Consider the following 23988-nt stretch of genomic DNA (forward strand, 5'->3'; position numbering starts at 1 on the left):
CTGGGACAGGAGATCACACACTGTATTATTATTATTGAGAGACAGGCTCACTGTTCCTCAGGCTGGGACAGGAGGTCACACACTGTAGTATTATTATTGAGATCACCGCGCCTGTACTTGGTCAGGGTCTGTTTCTTATCCGGGACTGGCGCACATGCTGCCCACGCGCCCGCTCTCACCCTCTCCTCCTCGAAGCTGATCAGCCCCTCGTCGTCACTCTCCAGCTCCTCCGTCTCCTCGGTGACCAGCGCGCTGAGCTCGGTGTGCGTGGCCCGCGGGCGCAGCAGGCTGAGGACGCGCTGCAGTGGTGACTGGGAGCCACCAGAGGGCGAGCTCTCCTGCTGCTCCAGGTTGTCGCTCTGCTTCTTGGCGAAGTTCACAAACACCTGCAGCGGGAGGGGGGGGGGGGCAGCGCTGAGTCACACTTCGCTCCAGCACAGACAGCTGAACAGGCAGATGCTGAGACAGATCTCTCGATACTGCAAAACTCAATGGAAGCAGTGTGGTGAGGGGAAAAATATACTCCCGAGCGACAGTCGTGGACCTGTAGGTGGCGCTATTCCCACCGTATCAGAATTTGCTGACTGGGCACGCTGTGGTGAAGGAGGATCCGAGTGCTCGGTCATTCAATCTCCCATGATACTGGCTGCAAGTGTAGGGGTCTTGGCCCTTATTCCTTGCTAAATAGCACACTAATATTGAACAATCAGTTTCACAAAGCACTGCTGTTCAGTGTTAAAGAGCTTTGAGATCCTCTGGGATGAAAAGAGCTATACAAATTTTCAAGAAATCATCATCATTATTATCATTAGGATTTGTATTACTAAGTGTCTCCTTACATAAAACAGGTATAAAACTCTGCAGAGACAGTGAACACCAACAGATACAGACTGCAGGAAGAGGCAGACAGAAGCGCTGCCATTGAACCGACTGATGGACAGGACAGGACAGGACAGGACAGGACAAGGCCTCACGTTGTCTAGGGTGGTCTGGCTGACAGAGTAATCTTCGATGCCCAGAATCTCCACCACCTGCTCCATCTTACTGAACACCTGGGCCAGGGAGATCCGGTCCGACTTGAGCTGGTACTGGACCTTGGTGTGGTGGCACTCCTGGGACAGGGGGAGGAAGAGGAGGAGGCGGACAGGATGAGGCAGATGGACTCACTTCCCCCAGACAATACAAGCAAGCGTATTCTAGTTCTGACAAAGAACATGTTATACATGCAGAATACCCCCAGCAATACACAGTATATGCAAGCACAATTCAGAATACCACAGTAAGGTGCAGAATAGCATAGTAAATCCTCTCTGTCTCTCTCACACACACACACACACCACTGAAGGAGTCAGCGAGCTGAGCACCTTAAGGATGACGTCTGGGAAGTTCCTGTTGAAGAACCGGACCACCTCCCTCACGCTGCTGCTGGTCTTGGTGCGCACGGTGATCATGTAGCCATCCCCAAACCTGGGGGAGAGGGGGAGTCATCAGCAGAGAAGGACAGGCAGAGGGAGAGTTGGAGAGAGAGGGAGATGGACAAAAGGAGAGACGTAGAGGTATTGGGACAGGGAGGGACAGAAAATTTATACCCATGCTCTTCCTTTCATTTTCTGTCCTTGAAATGTGACAGTACTGCCGCCCACAGAGCGCTTGGTCTCACCTGTTCTTGAGGTGCTGAATGCTGCCCAGACACTTGAAGCGACCGTTCACCATGATGCCCAGCCTGGTACACAGGGCCTCACACTCCTCCATACTGTGAACAACAGTACAGCACAGCACAGGGGGGTTAATACCCCTGCAGCACAGTACAGCACAGCACAGGGGGGTTAATACCCCTGCAGCACAGCACAGCACAGCACAGCACAGCACAGCACAGCAGGGTTAATACCCCTGCAGCACAGTACAGCACAGCACAGCAGGGTTAATACCCCTGCAGCACAGTACAGCACAGCACAGCAGGGTTAATACCCCTGCAGCACAGTACAGCACAGCACAGGGGGGTTAATACCCCTGCAGCACAGTATAGCACAGCACAGCAGGGTTAATACCCCTGCAGCACAGTACAGCACAGCACAGGGGGGTTAATACCCCTGCAGCACAGTACAGCACAGCACAGGGAGGTTAATACCCCTGCAGCGCAGCGCAGCACAGTACAGCACAGTACAGCACAGTACAGTGTGGTTAATACCCCTGTGGTTATTAACAGACGTTGCACAACAGCAGCAGGGCTCATACACAGCAAGGTTGGAAGAACAGAGTCACCCACAGAAAGATAATAATTTATACTGTGCACACATAATAAATACGCTCGTTGCCATGAGGGAATCAAGCCGTCTCACCTGTGTGACGTCAGCACCACAGAGCGTCCCGTTTTGATGATGTCAAGAATGAGGTTCCACAGGAAACGGCGGGCCTTGGGGTCCATGCCAGTAGTGGGCTCATCCTGAGAGAGGAAGTCGACTGCGTAGTTAAAGATGCACCCACCCCCCCAAACACCCTCCTTACACCAAACCCACCCCCTCCCAGGCAGACCCCTGCTCACCAGGAAGATGAGGGAGGGGTATCCGATGAGCGCGATGGCGGTGGACAGCTTGCGTTTGTTGCCCCCGCTGTAGGTGCCGGCCGGCTTGTCCGCGTACTTCGCCAGCTCCAGCTTCTCCAGGGCCCACCGCACCACCTGGGGAGAGGGCAGGGTCAGCGGGGGACCGCGCGTGCCGGCGCCCGCCTCGCCCCACCCCGCCCCGCGCCGGGGGCGCCCTCGCTCACCCTCTCCTCGTCCTTCCAGGGGATCCCCCGCAGGCGGGTGTAGAGCTCCAGGTGCTCCCGGGCTGTCAGGTCCTCGAACAGGGCGTCGAACTGGGGGCAGTAGCCGAGACTCTGCTGCACCCTCAGCAGGTCCCTCAGGATACTGCAGGGAGGGAGAGACGGCGTGAAGCACAGCACCCGGCCCTCACCCGCATGTCGGGGACCCCCCCCCCCCCACCCAGGCCGCACCCCCCCAGTCACCTGCGCCCCCCGATGAAGGCCTCGCCCCCCGTGGTGGTCTCGTCGCCGGTCAGCATCTTGAAGGTGGTGGTCTTCCCGGCGCCGTTCACCCCCAGCAGCCCGAAACACTCGCCAGGCTGCACCCCCAGGCACAGCCGGTCCACCGCCAGGATGCGGCCCATCTTCCGCGACTTGTACACCTGAACAGGGCGAGAGGGAGAGACGGGCTCAGGGGCCACAGCCTGGACAGGGAAACTGGACACAGGCAGGCCTGGCTGCCCAGAGAGGACAGGCTCAGGGGCCACAGCCTGGACAGGGAAACTGGACACAGGCAGACCTGGCTGCCCAGAGAGGACAGGCTCAGGGGCCACAGCCTGGACAGGGAAACTGGACACAATCACACCTGGCTGCCCAGAGAGGACAGGCTCAGGGGCCACAGCCTGGACAGGGAAACCGGACACAGGCAGACCTGGCACTTTCAGGAAGAAACGCTTCAGGATTAGACAAACATTCTTCCTTAAAATGACCCAACTAATCCCAGAATCCCCCCTCCTGCCAGAATCAGAACTGTTTCCAGTCCCACTCGGGGAGACAAACTCCACAGAGCTGCAGCCCCGTGTGTGACCTCCTGTCACAGCCCGAGGGACACAGAGCGAGCCTCCAAAAAATATTACATCTTCCTGAATGCTTTGCTTAATCGCCGATTTGACAACACTAATTGGTCATGGCAATAAAGATCTTTGAGCATGAAACTGCGAGGCGTTACTCTGGGCGGTCTTTCCTGCCGGCGCGAGGATGATGAGGAGTTCAGAAGTCCCCGCGGGCGGACCCACACCCCCCAGCACCTTCCTCGCGCCGACACCCAGAAACCGGGCTCCTCCGCTTTGACAGCTCTCACGCCCAGGGCAAGTCGCAGCTCGGCTTCTTCACGGGCAGTTCCAAAATCAGAAACTTGAATGACCTGTTCGGTCCCTATAAAACGGGATCATCTTCCTCAGCAAGACAGTTAAAGATTTCTGCCATGTCAGGCAAGAGCTCCTCGAGCTGAAACCCATCGTATTGCCTCCCCAGAAGGAACGAGACCCGCCGGACCCGCGACCCCTGACCTTGGTGAGGTTCTCGATCTTGAGCATGTCGTTGTCTGCGTCCCCGCGCAGAACGCGGCGCCTCTCGCAGGCCACATCGACGTCGTCGTCGTCCACGGGCTTGCAGCACACCGGCATGCGCCTGCGGAGAGAGGAGAGAGGCAGAGAGGCAGACGGGGAGGAAGAAGGAGGCAGAGAGGCAGACGGGGAGGAAGAAGGAGGCAGAGAGGCAGACGGGGAGGCAGACGGGGAGGAAGAAGGAGGCAGAGAGGCAGACGGGGACGAAGAAGGAGGCAGAGAGGCAGACGGGGAGGAAGAAGGAGGCAGAGAGGCAGACGGGGAGGAAGAAGGAGGCAGAGAGGCAGACGGGGAGGAAGAAGGAGGCAGAGAGGCAGACGGGGAGGTAGAAGGAGGCAGAGAGGCAGACGGGGAGGAAGAAGGAGACAGAGAGGCAGACGGGGAGGAAGAAGGAGGCAGAGAGGCAGACGGGGAGGAAGAAGGAGGCAGAGAGGCAGACGGGGAGGCAGACGGGGAGGAAGAAGGAGGCAGAGAGGCAGACGGGGAGGAAGAAGGAGGCAGAGAGGCAGACGGGGAGGCAGACGGGGAGGAAGAAGGAGGCAGAGAGGCAGACGGGGAGGAAGAAGGAGGCAGAGAGGCAGACGGGGAAGAAGAAGGAGACAGAGAGGCAGACGGGGAGGAAGAAGGAGGCAGAGAGGCAGACGGGGAGGAAGAAGGAGGCAGAGAGGCAGACGGGGAGGAAGAAGGAGGCAGACGGGGAGGAAGAAGGAGGGAGACTGAGGCAGAGAGGCAGACGGGGAGGCGGGGAGGTAGAGAGGCAGACGGGGAGGCAGAGAGGCAGGCAGACGGGGAGGCAGAGAGGCAGGCAGACGGGGAGGCAGACGGAGGCAGACAGGCAGGGCGAAAGCGAGGCAGGTGTCGTCCCACTCACTGCGGCTTGCGGAAGAAGTTGTACTGGCACATGATGGTGATGAAGAACCCCACGAAGCCCTCGATCGTCATGGCGACCAAGCCCCGCGTCACGATGTCCCACTCGAACGGAGACTTCATCTTGTCAAACTGACCTGGGAGAGGGACCGGGGGGAGAGGCTGGTTCGTTCCAAAGGGTTTAAAACGACCGGGACGTGTTTATGTTTATGATGTTCCCGAGCCCCACCCTGCCTTACCGATCTTGGCGTAGTACTCGTTGATGTACTCGTTGTAGGCCATCTCCATCAGCCCGTGACCCAGGTTGTAGTTGGGGAAGATGAGGAAGCAGGTCTTGAGGTAGCCATTGACCGCCTTCAGGTCCTGCAGGACAGGGGAGGGTCAGCGCGCAGCTGGGGGCGGAGTTTACATGCAGTGTGTAGGTGTGTGTACAGTGTGTGGCAGTGTGTATATTCTACAGCAGTGTGTATCACTGGGTATATTCTACAGCAGTGTGTATCAGTGTGTAGGTGTGTGTACTGTACAGCAGTGTGTAGCACCGTGTATATTCTACAGCAGTGTGCATCAGGGTGTAGATGTGTGTGCAGTGTGTATCACTGGGTATATTCTACAGCAGTGTGTATCAGTGTGTAGGTGTGTGTACTGTACAGCAGTGTGTAGCACTGTGTATATTCTACAGCAGTGTGTATCTGTGTGTACTGTACAGCAGTGTGTATCACTGTGTATATTCTACAGCAGTGTGCATCAGGGTGTAGGTGTGTGTACTGTACAGCAGTGTGTAGCACTGTGTATATTCTACAGCAGTGTGTATCTGTGTGTACTGTACAGCAGTGTGTATCACTGTGTATATTCTACAGCAGTGTGCATCAGGGTGTAGGTGTGTGTGCAGTGTGTATCAATGTGTGTGTGAGGGCTGTACCTTGTCGTGCTCGAACAGCTGCAGCAGGAAGGTGGCCACAGTGGCCGTGATGCCGATGAAGAGGTTGATGACGATGAGGAACACGTAGGCGGTGCTGGGCACTTCGAACCAGAACGAGGCCGGGTACATGATGGGAGTGATGGACCAACTAGAGAGAGAGGAGCCAAATACGTGGGTACATTATAACGAGGATACAGGGAGGAGAGCAAATCTAAGACTGAAATCATTATTTATAGCAACTGCAGCAATATAACATGACAATTTAAACAGAGTTTCTACAATGTGTGGACTGAAGTCTTTGCTGAACAGCTAGCTCCACATCACAAAACCAGGCGGGTTAAGTGGACTCCGCTCTGGGACCACGGACATCCCAGCAGGGCTAGAGCGACGTGTACTCACCCGTACAGCAGGAAGAGAGAGAGGACTGCTGGGAAGTTGGTGGGGGAGGTGTAGGCTGGCAGGTCGAACACGAACAGAATGAGCACGCAGCAGGTGGCCGGGACCAGGTAATTCAGCTGAGAAACGCAGAGGGGGACCGACAGCAACGGCACAAGGTGAGAAGTGTTTTCATAGGCCAACGCCACACTCCTGCTCCTCCGAAAAACACCTGATCTCACACGGCAAAATTAATGACCTGAACTCCCTTATCCCACATCACACACCCCCGACACAGCTCCCTCCCCCCCAGTCTGAACCCCACCCGCCCATGACCCCCCTCACCATGTCCCAGATGTAGTTGGCCAGCCAGTAGATGACGGGGTCGCAGCCGCTGACGAACTGCAGGTGCTTGGCCTTGGTGGACCTCTCTGCCACCAGGAAGACCACGAAGCTGGCCGGCACGAAGGACATGGCCACGATGATGAAGATGGCGATCACCACGTCTGTGCCCTGCAGCCTGGGGTCGAGAGAGAGACGGGCAGGCTGAGGCAGGCAGGGGGCACGTCGCCACGCCCCACAACTCCCCGGTCACGGTCAGGAGTCCGATTTAATCGAACGGAACCAACAGCTCCTGAAGGTGGTCCGAATCACCACACTGGTAAGCGAAGGTGCGTTTGCACTCTGTCTCCCAAGTGGACAACGTGGACAGGACGCTGGGCAGTAAGGCACAGCACTACACTCAGGGCAGCAGTCAGTCTCGGCTCAGTATTCCCTCGCACTGCGTCACACTACGCTGAAGCAAAACTGAAGTCACAGAGGAGAGACAGGCTGACTGACTGACTGGCTGGCTGGCTGACTGGCTGCTGAGCGAGGCAGCACAGAGGAGAGACAGGCTGACTGGCTGCTGAGCGAGGCAGTACAGAGGAGAGACAGGCTGTCTGACTGGCTGGCTGCTAAGTGAGGCAGCACAGAGGAGAGACAGGCTGACTGACTGGCTGGCTGGCTGCTAAGTGAGGCAGCACAGAGGAGAGACAGGCTGACTGACTGAGGTAGGGGCAAAAGTGAAAAGGAGAGCAGATTCAAGATGGTGAAGAGAGGAGATGGGGAGGAAGAGCGCGAGGGTGGAGAGAAAGAGAGAGAGGAGGCGGGGAGGAAGAGAGATGGGAAACGAACAGGTCGTGAGTGAGGAAGAGGCTCTTACAGGTAGTCCAGAGACAGACTGGCGCTGGTGCGATTCATGGGGTGGTTGGTCACGGTGATACCTGTGGACAGGTAAAATCAGTATTTCATTTTGAGACGTGGAGACACCCCACACGGACACAGGTGCACCATGTCAGCCTGCGCATTTGAACCCAGAGCCCATCACCCCCGCCCTACCCCACCCACCTGCCCCGCCCCCTCTCACCGTAGGCGGCAGGGTTGCCCCGGCTCTTGGGCAGGTTGGCCCTCAGGATGGCATTGTTCAAAGCATTCAGGTAGGTGGGCATGCTGTGGTAGCCCTTGTTGTTATAGAGCACCTGTGGGCAAGGGGAGAGAGACAGGTAACACACCTGAGCTCACCTGTCTCACCTGGGCTCATGCTCCCCCTTCTCAGCCCCTTAGGGAGTGGCTAGAAGGAGCGGACCAGAAGGAAGATGAGACGGGCTGCCTATCATTCCTCCCAGATTCCTCACTCAACTCATCCTCTATTCTCCCTCCCTCCATCCTTCCTACTCCTCCTCACTCGGATGGGAAAGGCAGACCAGGCTGCCCTGGCCGCCCACAGGAGCAAGAAGGACAAGTCAGAGAGTCAGGTGAGTGAAGGAGTGTCACAATCCTACTCCAACTCCCACCTGGAGACCGGCTGGTCTCGGTTAGCCTGGCGTAGCTGCTGTAGACGCATTCATTAGTAATCCCTCACTCCCTACTCCTGCCTTCACCTCTCTCCGACGACCCGAAGGATCTCGCCCTCCTCTCCCCCCGACATTCGCACCTGCGCTGATCTCCGGACTGCGATCTTGCGCACCATGGGGGGGGTCTTTATTCCGAAGGATGCCGGGATGGATTTCTGGATGTTCCCGAAGGTAAGACCGCCGTACCTGAGGGGAGTGGAGGAGAGAGAAAGATGGAGAAAGACATTCATGTGGCGTTGCTCCTAGGTCCCCGTCTCTACTGTCTCTATCCGCTACGGGCTCGCCTGGTTCTGACCCAGTCTACCTGTCTTTATCTGCTACAGGCCCACCTGGTTCTGCCCCAGTCTACCTGTCTCTATCTGCTACAGGCCCGCCTGGTTCTGACCCGGTCTACCCATCTCTATGTGCTACAGGCCCTCCTGGTTCTGACCCAGTCTACCCATCTCTATGTGCTACAGGCCCACCTGGATCTGACCCAGTCTACCCATCTCTATGTGCTACAGGCCCGCCTGGTTCTGACCCGGTCTACCCATCTCTATGTGCTACAGGCCCGCCTGGTTCTGACCCAGTCTACCCGTCTCTGTCTGCTCAGTTTCTTGCTCTCTGCCTGCTGTGTCAGCTGAGTTTACAGATATCTGCCCTGACATCAGTGTTCACCTGCGTCGGACTGACACCGGCCGAGTCCACAGACATCCGCGCTCACCTGTGCAGCCGCAGGCGGTCGGAGGTGTACAGCAGGTACTCGGAGACGTTGCGGCCCGTGATGTCCACGAGGATGTCGCCGGTCACGACCTTCATGAGGGGGGGCCGCCCCCCCACGCCGCTGGGGCAGGAGAAGCCGGTGCCCTGCATGGAGCAGGTGCACCTGATGGGCTCGTGGATGACGTGCGGCAGGGAGGGGGGCGAGGTCACCGCCTCTGTCCAGACGGAGAAAGAGGCTGGATCTTCAGTGCCCCTTTATCAGGCCAAAACCACAACAAGCACGACTGGACAGACACACCTGCAGAGTTACTATCGTTCACACAGCCTTCATATTACCCACCACACAGGCCTTCAACCTTTCCTTAAACAGTCAGAAATCCTGGATTTAAAAGCTGCTTTGATTTTTAAAAAATATTTTAAGAGGAGTGAGACAGAGAGGGGGCAGAGGAGTGAGACAGAGAGGGGGTGAGACAGAGAGGGGGCAGAGGAGTGAGACAGAGAGGGGGTGAAACAGAGAGGGGGCAGAGGAGTGACACAGAGAGGCTGAGTGGTCAGAGGTGCCGCAGTGGGGTGAAAGTGGGGGGTCCAAGCCCTGCCCTTGGGGAGCCTCACCGCGGACCGTTGTGGGGGGCGCGGCGGTGTAGTTCCAGAGCCCCTCCTCGAAGCCGGCGTCGGGGTCGTCGGAGGGCGCCGGCGAGGGGGGCGGGGGCACGAAGTTGGACAGCGGCACGCCCTGCGTGAAGGAGTCCAGGCACATGGAGTCGAAGTAGCGGGCGGCCAGCGTCTTGGAGTCGTTGGCGCTGGGGTTGAGCGTCTGTGCCAGCTGGTCCAGGGTGCTGTTGAAGGGCGTCTTCAGCACGCAGGTGGCGCCCACGCCCGATGGCAGGCGCAGCGTGTTCACGATCTGCTGGGGGCCGGCATCAGGGGACAGCTTGTTCCTGCACAGAGAGAGCGAGTCAGAAGGAGGCGGAGGTCAGAGGAGGGAGAGGAGGCAAAGCCGATGATCCGGAGACGTCCAGAGAACTCTGCCAGCCTCAGGGGAGAGTACCAGCGTAAACCTGCCCCCTGGATTGTGACAAGGGTCGCTGGTGGGGGGCAGCAGCGACTGACCTGTACTCTGCGCGGTCCTCGTTGGCGTAGGGGATGAAGTTGCCGCGGGGCTGGGTGTAGTTGTGGTACTGGGAGGGCGACAGGATCAGGGGGGGAAGGTCACCTGGAGGGCAAACAGCAGAGGTCAGAGGTCAGACTCGCGCTGTGTTCCCAGTTCTCCCTACCCCCCTTCCTGGGTCTCCCAACCTCTCTCTCCTTGTCCCTGCAGCACATTCAGACTCAGAGCGGTTTTGGCTTCAACCACAAATTACAGTGGTGCCAAGACAATAACTAACAAACGAAATACTAAAGCAATTGTGTTCCAAAGCAAAAATGTCCTCTCTGTGCAGCCAGGTCTGCCTGTGTCCAGTTTCTATGTCCAGACTGTGGCCACTGAGCCTGTTCTCTTTGGGCAGCCTGGTCTATCTGTGGCCAGGCTCTGCTCTGGTGGCGCGCTCCCTCACCGATCTCGGGCACGGACAGCGCCACGGTCATGGCCACGCAGACGAAGAACGCGGGCAGCAGGATCTGGGAGAACAGGCCCTTGGTGTTCCTCTTGGCGCAGTGGAAGCGCTTGACGATCAGGCCGTGGAACTGGCGCAGCCGCAGCCACCAGCCCTCCAGCTTGAAGCTGCCCTGCCCCTCCAGCAGGGGGAGCTGTGGCTCGGGGGCCGGGTCAGCTGTGATGGAGAGAGGAAGCATAAAAAAAAAATCATTTTCATTTATTTTTCATTTTCATGCCTGGTCGCTATTGTGCATCTCAATCTCTCTTATCATTTCAGTGTTGCAGCTTTTACTGGTGCACGTCAGAGCGTCACAGTGTGCCTCTATATCTCTCGGTGGGTCATGTTCACGTGTTGTGTGTCTGTCCAGTGTCTCACAGTGTGTCACGTCTCCGTCAGTGTGTCACTGTGTCTCAGTGTCACCATGACTCTTGGTGTGTTGATATGTCATGGTGACTCTCACTTTCTCTTGGTGTGTCATGGAGTCTGTTGGTGTGTCTTCTGTCTGTTGGTGTGTCAGGTGTCTGTTGGTGTGTCATGGTGACTCTCACTGTCTCTTGGGTAGTCATGTGCCTGTCGGTGTGTCGCGGTGTCTCTCAGGGTCTCACCCTGCAGGCTGGCAGTGTCAGTGTCTTCAGTGTTGTTGAAGAGTGGGCAGTAGTCGCCGTAGAAGTCGGCATAGAGCCCTCCCTCGTCTCCGCGCACCGAACCCAGGGAAGAGGCCGACCGGAGCGAGCCCTGGCTCTGGCTGAGCTGCGAGCACACCACCAGGTTACTGAGCTCCACCTCTGGCCTCACAGTGCCCCCTGCTGGCACGCCCTCGCACTGCGGCATCCCTCCACATCCCCTGCCTGCCTTGCCCAGCACACAGCCTTTGGGGGAATCCTTCATGTCTGAGAGAGGGAGGGGCACAGTTGAGTCACCGGGAGAGGTGATGTACACACAGATAAAATAAAACAGTATACAGCTATTCTACACTGAACTTCCTTCACCTCCCACCATCCTCCGTCTTCACTCCCTCCCTCCCTCCCCCCAAATCCCACCACCTCCACCAAAACCATCTCCCCCTTCCCAATCCCACTACTTCCACCAAAACCACCGCCTCCCCCCTCTGTCTCCAAACTCCCCCTCCGTTCACCCTCCAAACCAGTCTCCCTCACCGGCATCGCTGTTCTCCAGGGACTGGTCCTCCTCTGAGACCTTCAGAAACACCTCCTCCAGAGTGGTGTCCATCAGCCCGAAGCTGGTGAGAGCCAGGTTGTCCAGACTCTGCTCCAGAGCCTGCGGGGAGGGGGGTGGGGAGGCACAGGGGTCGAGCGTTACAGAGGAAGGAGAAAAACTACATCTTCTGTTTCACAGGACACACTCTCTGCTAGAACCTCAGGAGGTTTTGTATTAAACTACTACAAATAATAATAAAGCAGGGCGACAGACCAGAGACGGCCGAGCCTGTTCACAACACAACAACAGAGCATGAGACAGGTTACAAACAAGATGAGGCCATTTGGCCATTACTAGTTAAAAGATCTGAGGATCTAATCCAGCTGTTTTTTTAAAGAAACCAGGGTGTCAAGAGTATGGCAGGGCAGAGCTGCTCCACACTCCAAAACTCTCGGTGTAAAGACATGCCCCCCCATCCTCAGGTTTAAATGTGCATCCCTGCCCTTCCCACTCGTGTTTCGCTGTTTTAATCCCCTACGCGTGTTTGAGGTGCGCGTGTGGGGCTCCTGGCCGGCAGCACCTGGAACAGCCTCTCGAAGCAGCCCTTCTTCACAGCCTCCGAGGGCAGCACGTAGGACAGCTCCGTGTTGGAGTCCGACACCAGCAGGCACGGCGGCACGAACTGCCGGATGAACTGCGTGACGCGCGGCTCTGAGCACGGGGAGAGCGAGGAGGTGGGCTGCGGGCTGCCCGGGCCTGGAGAGACAGGGAGGGAGAGTGGAGCAGAGATAGGAAGACAAAGGGAGGGACAGAGAGTGAGGACCAGAGGCATTGTGATAGATACTCTCCCTCCCCCATTTCACACACGACAGACCCTGAGCAACAAAGAAAGACAGGAGAGGAGGCAGAGACAGGCACAGAGAGACAGACAGGCAGGGGAGGAGGCAGAGACAGGCACAGAGAGACAGACAGGCAGGGGAGGAGGCAGAGACAGGCACATAGAGACAGACAGGCAGGGGAGGAGGCAGAGACAGGCACAGACAGACGAGGACGCAGAAACGGGCACAAAGAGACAGAGACAGGCAGGGGAGTGGGAATGGTCGGTCCGAGGAGCAGTGAAGAAGCCGGACAGAGTCAGACAGACAGGCTCACCGGACAGCTGCGAATCGCTCTGCTTCTTGACCAGGGTCAGCTTGTAGCCGTCTCCGTAGGTGCTCTTGAGGAAGAGCGGAGAGCCGCAGCACTTCAGCTTCCCGTGGGAGATGATGGCGATGCGGTCGCCCAGGAGATCCGCCTCATCCATGTGGTGGGTGGAGAGGAGGATGGTGCGTCCTGGGAAGAGGGAGGGAGAGTATGAGAGAGTGGTGGGACAGGGGGGAGACAGGGCGGCGGTGGGGGGGGGGGGGGGGGGGTTGTGGACGGGACCCTCACCTTGTTTGTATTTGAGGATGAGGTCCCAGATGGCACGGCGGGCATAGGGGTCCACGCCGGCCGTGGGCTCATCCAGGATGACGGCGCGTGACCCCCCGACGAAGGCGATGGCGACCGACAGCTTCCTCTTCATCCCCCCCGAGAGGGTCTGGACCAGGCAGTGGCGCTTATTGGACAGCTCGAGGTCCTCGATCATCCTGGGACAGGGAGGGGAGTAGTAAGAGGAATGAGGGGGGCATCACGAGGCCACAGGGAGGGAGGAGAGAGACAAAGAGAGGTTGGGGTGCCGTACAGAGAGCAGGGCTGTGGGGTGAGGAATGAGGTTGGGGGTGCCGTACAGAGAGCAGGGCTGTGGGGTGAGGAATGAGGTTGGGGGTGCCGTACAGAGAGCAGGGCTGTGGGGTGAGGAATGAGGTTGGGGTGCAGTACAGAGAGCAGGGCTGTGGGGTGAGGAATGAGGTTGGGGGTGCCGTACAGAGAGCAGGGCTGTGGGGTGAGGAATGAGGTTGGGGTGCCGTACAGAGAGCAGGGCTGTGGGGTGAGGAATGAGGTTGGGGGTGCCGTACAGAGAGCAGGGCTGTGGGGTGAGGAATGAGGTTGGGGGTGCTGTACAGAGAGCAGGGCTGTGGGGTGAGGAATGAGGTTGGGGGTGCCGTACAGAGAGCAGGGCTGTGGGGTGAGGAATGAGGTTGGGGTGCAGTACAGAGAGCAGGGCTGTGGGGTGAGGAATGAGGTTGGGGGTGCCGTACAGAGAGCAGGGCTGTGGGGTGAGGAATGAGGTTGGGGGTGCCGTACAGAGAGCAGGGCTGTGGGGTGAGGAATGAGGTTGGGGGTGCCGTACAGAGAGCAGGGCTGTGGGGTGAGGAATGAGGTTGGGGGTGCCGTACAGAGAACAGGGCTGTGGGGTGAGGAATGAGGTTGGGGGTGCCGTACAGAGAGCAGGGCTGTGGGGTGAGGAATGAGGTTGGGGGTGCCGTACAGAGAGCAGGGCTGTGGGGTGAGGAATGAGGTTGGGGTGCCGTACAGAGAGCAGGGCTGTGGGGTGAGGAATGAGGTTGGGGGTGCCGTACAGAGAGCAGGGCTGTGGGGTGAGGAATGAGGTTGGGGGTGCCGTACAGAGAACAGGGCTGTGGGGTGAGGAATGAGGTTGGGGGTGCCGTACAGAGAACAGGGCTGTGGGGTGAGGAATGAGGTTGGGGGTGCCGTACAGAGAGCAGGGCTGTGGGGTGAGGAATGAGGTTGGGGGTGCCGTACAGAGAGCAGGGCTGTGGGGTGAGGAATGAGGTTGGGGGTGCCGTACAGAGAGCAGGGCTGTGGGGTGAGGAATGAGGTTGGGGGTGCCGTACAGAGAGCAGGGCTGTGGGGTGAGGAATGAGGTTGGGGGTGCCGTACAGAGAGCAGGGCTGTGGGGTGAGGAATGAGGTTGGGGGTGCCGTACAGAGAGCAGGGCTGTGGGGTGAGGAATGAGGTTGGGGGTGCCGTACAGAGAGCAGGGCTGTGGGGTGAGGAATGAGGTTGGGGGTGCCGTACAGAGAACAGGGCTGTGGGGTGAGGAATGAGGTTGGGGTGCAGTACAGAGAGCAGGGCTGTGGGGTGAGGAATGAGGTTGGGGTGCCGTACAGAGAGCAGGGCTGTGGGGTGAGGAATGAGGTTGGGGGTGCCGTACAGAGAACAGGGCTGTGGGGTGAGGAATGAGGTTGGGGGTGCCGTACAGAGAACAGGGCTGTGGGGTGAGGAATGAGGTTGGGGTGCCGTACAGAGAGCAGGGCTGTGGGGTGAGGAATGAGGTTGGGGGTGCCGTACAGAGAGCAGGGCTGTGGGGTGAGGAATGAGGTTGGGGGTGCCGTACAGAGAGCAGGGCTGTGGGGTGAGGAATGAGGTTGGGGTGCCGTACAGAGAACAGGGCTGTGGGGTGAGGAATGAGGTTGGGGGTGCCGTACAGAGAACAGGGCTGTGGGGTGAGGAATGAGGTTGGGGTGCAGTACAGAGAGCAGGGCTGTGGGGTGAGGAATGAGGTTGGGGTGCAGTACAGAGAGCAGGGCTGTGGGGTGAGGAATGAGGTTGGGGGTGCCGTACAGAGAGCAGGGCTGTGGGGTGAGGAATGAGGTTGGGGGTGCCGTACAGAGAGCAGGGCTGTGGGGTGAGGAATGAGGTTGGGGGTGCCGTACAGAGAGCAGGGCTGTGGGGTGAGGAATGAGGTTGGGGTGCCGTACAGAGAGCAGGGCTGTGGGGTGAGGAATGAGGTTGGGGTGCCGTACAGAGAGCAGGGCTGTGGGGTGAGGAATGAGGTTGGGGGTGCCGTACAGAGAACAGGGCTGTGGGGTGAGGAATGAGGTTGGGGGTGCCGTACAGAGAGCAGGGCTGTGGGGTGAGGAATGAGGTTGGGGGTGCTGTACAGAGAGCAGGGCTGTGGGGTGAGGAATGAGGTTGGGGTGCAGTACAGAGAACAGGGCTGTGGGGTGAGGAATGAGGTTGGGGGTGCCGTACAGAGAGCAGGGCTGTGGGGTGAGGAATGAGGTTGGGGGTGCCGTACAGAGAGCAGGGCTGTGGGGTGAGGAATGAGGTTGGGGGTGCCGTACAGAGAGCAGGGCTGTGGGGTGAGGAATGAGGTTGGGGGTGCCGTACAGAGAGCAGGGCTGTGGGGTGAGGAATGAGGTTGGGGTGCCGTACAGAGAGCAGGGCTGTGGGGTGAGGAATGAGGTTGGGGTGCCGTACAGAGAGCAGGGCTGTGGGGTGAGGAATGAGGTTGGGGGTGCCGTACAGAGAGCAGGGCTGTGGGGTGAGGAATGAGGTTGGGGGTGCAGTACAGAGAGCAGGGCTGTGGGGTGAGGAATGAGGTTGGGGTGCCGTACAGAGAGCAGGGCTGTGGGGTGAGGAATGAGGTTGGGGGTGCCGTACAGAGAACAGGGCTGTGGGGTGAGGAATGAGGTTGGGGGTGCCGTACAGAGAGCAGGGCTGTGGGGTGAGGAATGAGGTTGGGGGTGCCGTACAGAGAGCAGGGCTGTGGGGTGAGGAATGAGGTTGGGGGTGCCGTACAGAGAGCAGGGCTGTGGGGTGAGGAATGAGGTTGGGGGTGCCGTACAGAGAGCAGGGCTGTGGGGTGAGGAATGAGGTTGGGGTGCAGTACAGAGAGCAGGGCTGTGGGGTGAGGAATGAGGTTGGGGGTGCCGTACAGAGAGCAGGGCTGTGGGGTGAGGAATGAGGTTGGGGGTGCCGTACAGAGAGCAGGGCTGTGGGGTGAGGAATGAGGTTGGGGTGCCGTACAGAGAGCAGGGCTGTGGGGTGAGGAATGAGGTTGGGGGTGCCGTACAGAGAGCAGGGCTGTGGGGTGAGGAATGAGGTTGGGGGTGCCGTACAGAGAGCAGGGCTGTGGGGTGAGGAATGAGGTTGGGGGTGCCGTACAGAGAGCAGGGCTGTGGGGTGAGGAATGAGGTTGGGGTGCAGTACAGAGAGCAGGGCTGTGGGGTGACGAATGAGGTTGGGGTGCCGTACAGAGAGCAGGGCTGTGGGGTGAGGAATGAGGTTGGGGTGCAGTACAGAGAGCAGGGCTGTGGGGTGAGGAATGAGGTTGGGGTGCAGTACAGAGAGCAGGGCTGTGGGGTGAGGAATGAGGTTGGGGTCTGGCGTGCACAGCGTGTTGTGTCTGGCTCCGGCATGTGATGGCGCGCCGATCCGCGGAACGGCATACTTGTCCATCTCCTTGCGGATGTCGTCCTCGGCCATGCCCTTGAGCCGGGAGTAGAACCACAGGTGCTCCTCCACGCTCAGCTTGTCGAACAGCACGTTGTGCTGCGGACACATCCCCAGGTTCTGTCGGATGCGCTCCATCTCCGTGCGGATGTCATGGCCGTAGATCGTGGCCGAGCCCGAGGTGGGGGGGAACAGGCCTGTCAGGATAGACCTGCAGACACAGACAGAGTGTCAGGTATTGACTCAGCTTAAGAAGGAGCTGCAATCTCACCATTTCAGTCCAGCATGCTGCCACACTCACAGAATATCAGACCTCATGCTCTTTCTCTTAAAACTATAAGTGAGCCCAGTAGGGTCAAAACAGTCAAAAGCACCAACAAGTGACAAAGGCAACAGGACAACAGGTGGACAGAAGGGACAGAGTGACCACAGACAGACTGACCAACAGGAGAACATACAGACTGAGGAGACAGAGTGACCACAGACAGACTGACCAACAGGACAGCACACAGACTGAGGGGACAGAGTGACCACAGACAGACTGACCAACAGGGGAACACACAGACAGCGGGGACAGAGCGAGAGGATGAAAGAGCTGGCCTAGTGCCGGACAAGCAGAGTGAGACACAGACAGGGGCCAGACCCCCAGACGGGTGGCACCGGCTCACATGGTGGTGGTCTTGCCGGCCCCGTTGTGCCCCAGGAAGGAGACGACCTGGTTCTCGTGCAGGTTCAGGCTGAGCTTGTTCAGCGCCAGCTTGCTGCCCGTCTTGTAGACCTTGGTCAGCTTGTCGATGCAGACCACCAGCGGCAGGTGGCTGGGCTCCTCCTCGATGCCCCGGGTCTCCTCTGGAACACAGACACAGGCAGGGGCGCTCAGGGGAGACGGCACAAGATCGGACTGCCACTCTGGATTCATCTGATGTGGACTAGCCCCTGCACCTGACCAGCACAGCTACTTCCGCACTAGACTGCACATTCTAGGGACTTAAAAGTGAGCATCGAGCATGCTAGCGGTGATTAAGCAGTAGGTACCAGATCGGCGATGCTCCATGGCGCAGGCCTGGTCCTCCTCCATGACACTGAGCCTGGCCCCGCCCCCCCAAGGCCACTCCCACGCCTCCACACGCCCACTGCCCAGCCAATAGGATTTCTGCAGGGGGAAGTACCAGGGGCGGGGCAAACCGTACATCCCTGCGAGATGGAGAGAGGGGAGACTAAGCGAAATGATGTACAATTGGCATTGTTTTTCAGAATTGCTTCAGCAGTGCATTCCCACATTTCCCGGTGTGTATATTCCCCACTATATCCACGTGAGATTCCCAACAGCGTCCGGCGCCTCTCACCAGGATGCACGGCCTCAATGTACCAGGTGAGCACGCCGTAGACAGCGGCGTCGATGATCAGCATCACCATGGACAGCAGCAGGTTGAAGTCGTCGCCCTCTACTGGGGACTGGTTCAAAGTGCGCCACTGGATGCCCACTCCCGCCACCTCGTAGAGGGCGAAGTACTTCGAGCCCAAGCCGAACGCTGTGGTGGACATGAGGGACTGGGGAGAGGAAGGGAGGGAGGGAGGAAGGGAAAGGGATTTAGCGGAGGAAATCCCAAGGACAGGCAGGAGAGACAGAGAGACGCGCCGAGAGCTGGACCGCGCCGTACCGCAATGCACTTCTCGAAGGCGGTGATCTTGTCGTGCGCCACTTCCTCGCGGATGGCCACGTACATGTAGGGCACGTAGCTGAGGAAGTAGATGATCCCGCCGCAGGCCGACGCCAGCTTGGCCTTGGAGTAGATCACCGACACCAGGAAACTGCCAGAGGGGGCAGGGCACCGAGGGACAGGGAGGGTGGAAGATATTGGAACCAGTTAGTTACCATAAACACTCCCAGAGACACACGCACAGCCCTGATGGGGGAGGACAGACAGACAGAAACACACACACACAGTCCCAGCCCTGCTGGGGGAGGACACACAGACAGATCCTCCTGCTTGACCAAGAGTCATTAACAGGGCAGGACAGCAGAGATCCTGGCAGGGAGCTCCCAGCAGACAGAGGGCGAGGCCAGCGGGCAGTCAGTACCAGAACATGATGGTGGCAATGGCGTAGACGGTGAGGAAGAGCCAGATGATGAAGGGGTCGCTGTGCAGCAGCACTTTGCCGTATTTGAGGATGGCGGTGAGCGCGGTGACGGAGATGGACAGCTGCACGAAGCCGGTGATGAACCAGGCCACCCAGTGCACCGCATTGTTCAGACCCATCATCTTCATCACCTGCGGGGCACAGAGAGAGAGAGTTGGTACGGCAGGGACTCCGAATTTGGACATACTCATAAGGCGTCTCACACACGAGGATGGACAGAGGGGACTGTGGACTCACAGATCGACCAACCTGTGGATGTACTGGTCAGACAGACAGGCAGACAGGTAGAGAGAGAGACAGAGCAAGGACAGACACGCTGACTTGTGGGAGGATGAAGAGATGGACTGCTGACCAATAGACCCAGGTGGGCAGACAGGAAGAGAAACAGGAAGACCGTGGACGAACAGACCGAACTGTGGAAGGACGGACCGACCGGCCGACCGGCCGACCGGCCGACCGGCCGACCGGCCGACCGGCCGACCGGCCGACTGACCTGTGGACAGGCAGACCGTGGCACAGACTGACTGACCTCTTTGAGGCGGTGCTCCTTCTCGGCCACGATGTGCTGGATCATCATGGCGACCGAGTAGACCCAGGAGATGACCATGCACAGGGGCATCATGTGCTCGATCACGAACAGGAAACTAGGCAGGAGAGGAGAGAGGAGAGAGGAGAGAGGAGAGAGGAGAGGACTTCTTCAGCCGTGCGACTTCTTTCAGGGGAAACAGATGGACGAGATTCTGGGATCAATTGGCTACGATGACCAGATGGGCCAGACAGGCTCTTTGTCCGTCACCTTTCTCATGTCCTGACGTTGAGGGACGGGCGAGAGAGGAGGCGAGAGGGGTCTGGCACTTACTCGTCTCTGGTGTAGCAAGGGTAGGGGAACATCTGGACGTAGTTCCCCGGCTCCACGACATCGTGCCCCACAAAGGTGTTGATGATGGCGCGCTCCATCATGTCTGGACAACACACAGCGCTGCGTCAGCGGCCAGCTTGACCCCAGCACCCCCTGCTGTTACTCACTGCAGCAACTCCCACTACAGGGTGCGTCATTACCAGCTTTATATACTGCACAGCACACAGCGCTGTATTCCTTCCAGTGGTGGAATAAATGTCAAGGAAGTGTAGGAAAAGGACCAGGCAGTATCCTGACCTGCAGTCAGACTTCTCCGCGTGCGAGAAGCTTCCATTTTTGTTAACAACAATATAGTTTACAGTTTATTAAGCAGATCAGTTGGAAACCCGATTCCCCTAAAGTTTTTGACCTGCAAGCTTTTTTATATTCTGCTTTTGTCTTGAGCAAAGTACCTTTTATCAAGCGCAATAGATTTAGAAACTTGCCTGTCACAGGCTGCTGCACATACTGGATCAACAGCTACAGTGTTGTCATTAGCTGCACTAAATGCTGATAAGAAAACACTGTGCAAACACAGTTACAAGCCACGGCTGTACCCTGGATCCAGACAAAGCCGTAGAGGAAGTAGTAGCGCCCCCCGGTGTTGGGCCCTGGCCTCCAGTACGCCCGGCGGATCTCGTTGGTTTTCTCCGTGAAGCTGGAATTCTGCCGGATCTTGTAGAGGACGTGGGGGGGCAGGGAGCCGTCCTTGTTGGTCTGGAATATCACGCCTGGAGAGGAGGTACAGGGAGAGCAGGGGGGCAAGACAGAAACAGCAGAAGAGGAATCAGCACTGAGAAGACAGTGGCCCGGCAGCATGAGAGTCTGATGGATACCACTTAACAGCAAAAAACTGCAATAAGGGCCTCCTGAGTGCCTCAGCTGAAGGCAGGCTGAGCCCTACGAACATGGGTTTGAGTCTGGGTCATGCCACTAGCCCAGCGTGCCCCAAACAACAGCACACAATTGGCTGTGTCTCGGTGACACAGCACCCCCTCTGGCCAACCAGGTGATCTGAGGCTCGTGATGCTATCAGCGAGCGACAAGCCTCCTCCCATGATCCCCCTGTCCGGGGGCTGTCCGTGTAGCCCATGATGTGCGAAGAGACAAGTCACTCAGAGGTGGTGGGGGGGGGGCGAAGGAATCTGCCCCCGCTGCCTCGCTCTCCCCCGTGTGCGGACACAGGGTTTGAAGCAGCGAGCCGAGGTGTGAAAACCACACAGCTGGCGCTTCCAGGAATCGGGAGGACATAATAAAGCAAAATCTATGTTAAAAAGAACCATCAAAAATGTCACCAGCAGACGAGTCCACACGATTTATCTGTCAAAGGATGGGGGTCTCGGGGGGCCCACAGTGTCTGGGCGGAGCGCTGAGTTACTCACTGGCGAAGACGGTCACGTTGTCCTGGTAGGCCTGGTTCAGAGTGTAGTTAACGATGCTCTCCTCGTCGGGGAAGCCCTTGAAGATATCCACACTCACCTGGCATAGACAGATACAATAGCCGTAAAACATCCTGCAATATGTTTTTACTGTCAGCGTCATTCTGTGAACTGTTTCTGCTCTGGCAACACTTTAATGAATCTTTCCTGCCAATGAAGCTCTCTTGAGTTTGAATCTGACAGGCAGACACAGAGCGGAAACAGGGCACACCAGGAACGACTGGAAGGACAGGAGCAGGCAGAGAGGGGGAGAGAGAGAAAGAGACAGCTCAGACAGACAGGGACACAGAGAGGAGGAGGGAGAGACAGCTCAGACAGACAGGGACACAGAGAGGAAGACAGACTTGAGCAGGCAGAGAGAGAGAGACAGCTCAGACAGACAGGGACACAGAGAGGAGGAGGGAGAGACAGCTCAGACAGACAGGGACACAGAGAGGAAGACAGACCTGAGCAGGCAGAGAGAGAGACAGCTCGGACAGACAGGGACACAGAGAGGAAGACAGACCTGAGCAGGCAGAGAGAGAGACAGCTCGGACAGACAGGGACACAGAGAGGAAGACAGACCTGAGCAGGCAGAGAGGGAGAGAGGTATGCACTGAGAGAGCCTGGTATGAAGAGACGAACAGGGGAAAGAAAGAGACAGGGCGCTGTCCCTGCTCGCCCAGCTCGGGGCTGTGGTCAGGCGGCGTCACGCTGACCTTGGACATGAAGCTGGTCCAGCCACAGGCCGCGTTGTCGATGGTGTCCAGCTGCTCCAGCAGGGTGCGCGTGTCCGGCAGGGTGAAGTTCCCATCCGCCAGGCTGCGCAGGATCTCGCTGTCCGACGCGTTCAGCAGCTCGGGATGCCTGCGGAGGTCGGAGGCGAACTGTGGGAACACCAGGGGGCGAGAGTCAAGGGTCAGGTGAGGGGTGCGTCACTGCAAAGGAGCGCGACAGGACAGCACAGTCCTGGAACAGGTGAAGGGTTTTCCCACGCTGAACTGCAGGAAAAGGAACAGGACAAAAGTGTGAAAAGCTGACCCGTAAATGAATGGAGAGGCTTTTTATCAAAATTCTGCTGCACTCCAACACATGAGCAATGGGTTCATGTTGTGAAGGAAATCTAGAGAATGGAAAAGATAATTGTTTCTCTCGGGTTACAGGCAGAGAGGTTTAGCAAATACTGGGAAACATGGAATCAGTTCATCTCCCCACTGAGACCCGATTTCGCTGTATGAGAGAATGTACAGTAATATTTCTGTTGTTGTTTGCTGTGTTTATTAAACAATTGTATTTTCCTTGTATACCCCCCCGTGTCTGCCGGCATGGTGTAAAGAGTTTTTTTACATGTAAAAAGATAATGTAACAAAAACGAAAGATGAAGGCAAACGTTTATTTTGCTGTTCTGGACGCGTGCCGTTTAAAAAATCTTTTCATCGCTGAAGAAGTTTGAAAAAAAAATTCTACTGCAAACCTCCCCGTTTGCTGGCAGATCTCAGCTTCTCACACCTCTCCCCCAGATCTCCGTTTGTCTCCGGCTCTGTCCTCTGTTCTGCGCTTTATATCCCCGCCCCCCTCCTCTCTCTCCCTCCCACCAGCGTTTGAATCTGCGTTTCTTCGTCCTTCTTTCAGCGCGGAACTAACCTTCACTTGTTTATTTGCAGCCTAAACGCACGCCGACGTAGCTCCCCGCTCAAACCAGGGCAGTGCTGTGCAATCCAGCGCCGTATGGCAGGGCCAGTGCCAGTCAGTGCTCTTCATATACGGTTCCGATCCATTTCGGATTTGTCCAGCTCGAGCTAGCCTAGCCTGAACCAGTCCGGCCCACCTCAACCCCAATCAGTCCTGCCCCGTCTAGCTCGAGTTCGTGCCCAGTCCAGCCCGACCCAGTCTGGCCCACCTCAACCCCAATCAGTCCTGCCCCGTCTAGCTCGAGTTCGTGCCCAGTCCAGCCCGACCCAGTCTGGCCCACCTCAACCCCAATCAGTCCTGCCCCGTCTAGCTCGAGTTCGTGCCCAGTCCAGCCCACCTCAACCCCAATCAGTCCTGCCCCATCTAGCTCGAGTTCGTGCCCAGTCCAGCCCGACCCAGTCTGGCCCACCTCAACCCCAATCAGTCCTGCCCCGTCTAGCTCGAGTTCGTGCCCAGTCCAGCCCGACCCAGTCTGGCCCACCTCAACCCCAATCAGTCCTGCCCCGTCTAGCTCGAGTTCGTGCCCAGTCTAGCCCGACCCAGTCTGGCCCACCTCAACCCCAATCAGTCCTGCCCCGTCTAGCTCGAGTTCGTGCCCAGTCCAGCCCGACCCAGTCTGGCCCACCTCAACCCCAATCAGTCCTGCCCCGTCTAGCTCGAGTTCGTGCCCAGTCTAGCCCGACCCAGTCTGGCCCACCTCAACCCCAATCAGTCCTGCCCCGTCTAGCTCGAGTTCGTGCCCAGTCCAGCCCACCTCAACCCCAATCAGTCCTGCCCCATCTAGCTCGAGTTCGTGCCCAGTCCAGCCCGACCCAGTCTGGCCCACCTCAACCCCAATCAGTCCTGCCCCGTCTAGCTCGAGTTCGTGCCCAGTCCAGCCCACCTCAACCCCAATCAGTCCTGCCCCATCTAGCTCGAGTTCGTGCCCAGTCCAGCCCGACCCAGTCTGGCCCACCTCAACCCCAATCAGTCCTGCCCCGTCTAGCTCGAGTTCGTGCCCAGTCCAGCCCACCTCAACCCCAATCAGTCCTGCCCCATCTAGCTCGAGTTCGTGCCCA

The 23988-nt window shown here is 58.0% G+C and overlaps 1 protein-coding gene across 1 annotated transcript in view; it reads right to left on the reverse strand.

The window, feature by feature from the left end:
* abca2 (ATP binding cassette subfamily A member 2) overlaps positions 1-23988 on the reverse strand; it is a 45234-nt gene that overhangs the window by 4012 nt on the left and 17234 nt on the right. The window contains exons 12-48 of the mRNA XM_088940470.1: positions 21958-22125; positions 21203-21299; positions 20378-20551; positions 19782-19884; positions 19452-19566; positions 18863-19053; positions 18442-18592; positions 18127-18331; positions 17816-17974; positions 17449-17629; positions 16779-16991; positions 13091-13287; positions 12812-12991; positions 12240-12415; positions 11659-11779; positions 11107-11391; positions 10460-10675; positions 10017-10119; positions 9519-9844; positions 8908-9121; positions 8285-8390; positions 7718-7829; positions 7514-7574; positions 6655-6829; positions 6334-6449; positions 5935-6082; positions 5255-5378; positions 5020-5152; positions 4092-4212; positions 3007-3185; positions 2767-2908; positions 2543-2677; positions 2340-2443; positions 1661-1753; positions 1365-1467; positions 975-1112; positions 180-386 (exon numbers count right to left, since the gene is read on the reverse strand). Coding sequence (XP_088796596.1) covers positions 180-386; positions 975-1112; positions 1365-1467; positions 1661-1753; positions 2340-2443; positions 2543-2677; positions 2767-2908; positions 3007-3185; positions 4092-4212; positions 5020-5152; positions 5255-5378; positions 5935-6082; positions 6334-6449; positions 6655-6829; positions 7514-7574; positions 7718-7829; positions 8285-8390; positions 8908-9121; positions 9519-9844; positions 10017-10119; positions 10460-10675; positions 11107-11391; positions 11659-11779; positions 12240-12415; positions 12812-12991; positions 13091-13287; positions 16779-16991; positions 17449-17629; positions 17816-17974; positions 18127-18331; positions 18442-18592; positions 18863-19053; positions 19452-19566; positions 19782-19884; positions 20378-20551; positions 21203-21299; positions 21958-22125 — 5772 coding nt within the window. The remainder of the gene's footprint in view (positions 1-179; positions 387-974; positions 1113-1364; positions 1468-1660; positions 1754-2339; positions 2444-2542; positions 2678-2766; positions 2909-3006; positions 3186-4091; positions 4213-5019; positions 5153-5254; positions 5379-5934; positions 6083-6333; positions 6450-6654; positions 6830-7513; positions 7575-7717; positions 7830-8284; positions 8391-8907; positions 9122-9518; positions 9845-10016; positions 10120-10459; positions 10676-11106; positions 11392-11658; positions 11780-12239; positions 12416-12811; positions 12992-13090; positions 13288-16778; positions 16992-17448; positions 17630-17815; positions 17975-18126; positions 18332-18441; positions 18593-18862; positions 19054-19451; positions 19567-19781; positions 19885-20377; positions 20552-21202; positions 21300-21957; positions 22126-23988) is intronic.

This window comes from Atractosteus spatula, chromosome 23 (assembly GCF_055471065.1).
Source record: "Atractosteus spatula isolate fAtrSpa1 chromosome 23, fAtrSpa1.hap1, whole genome shotgun sequence".
Taxonomy (NCBI): Eukaryota; Metazoa; Chordata; class Actinopteri; order Semionotiformes; family Lepisosteidae; genus Atractosteus; species Atractosteus spatula.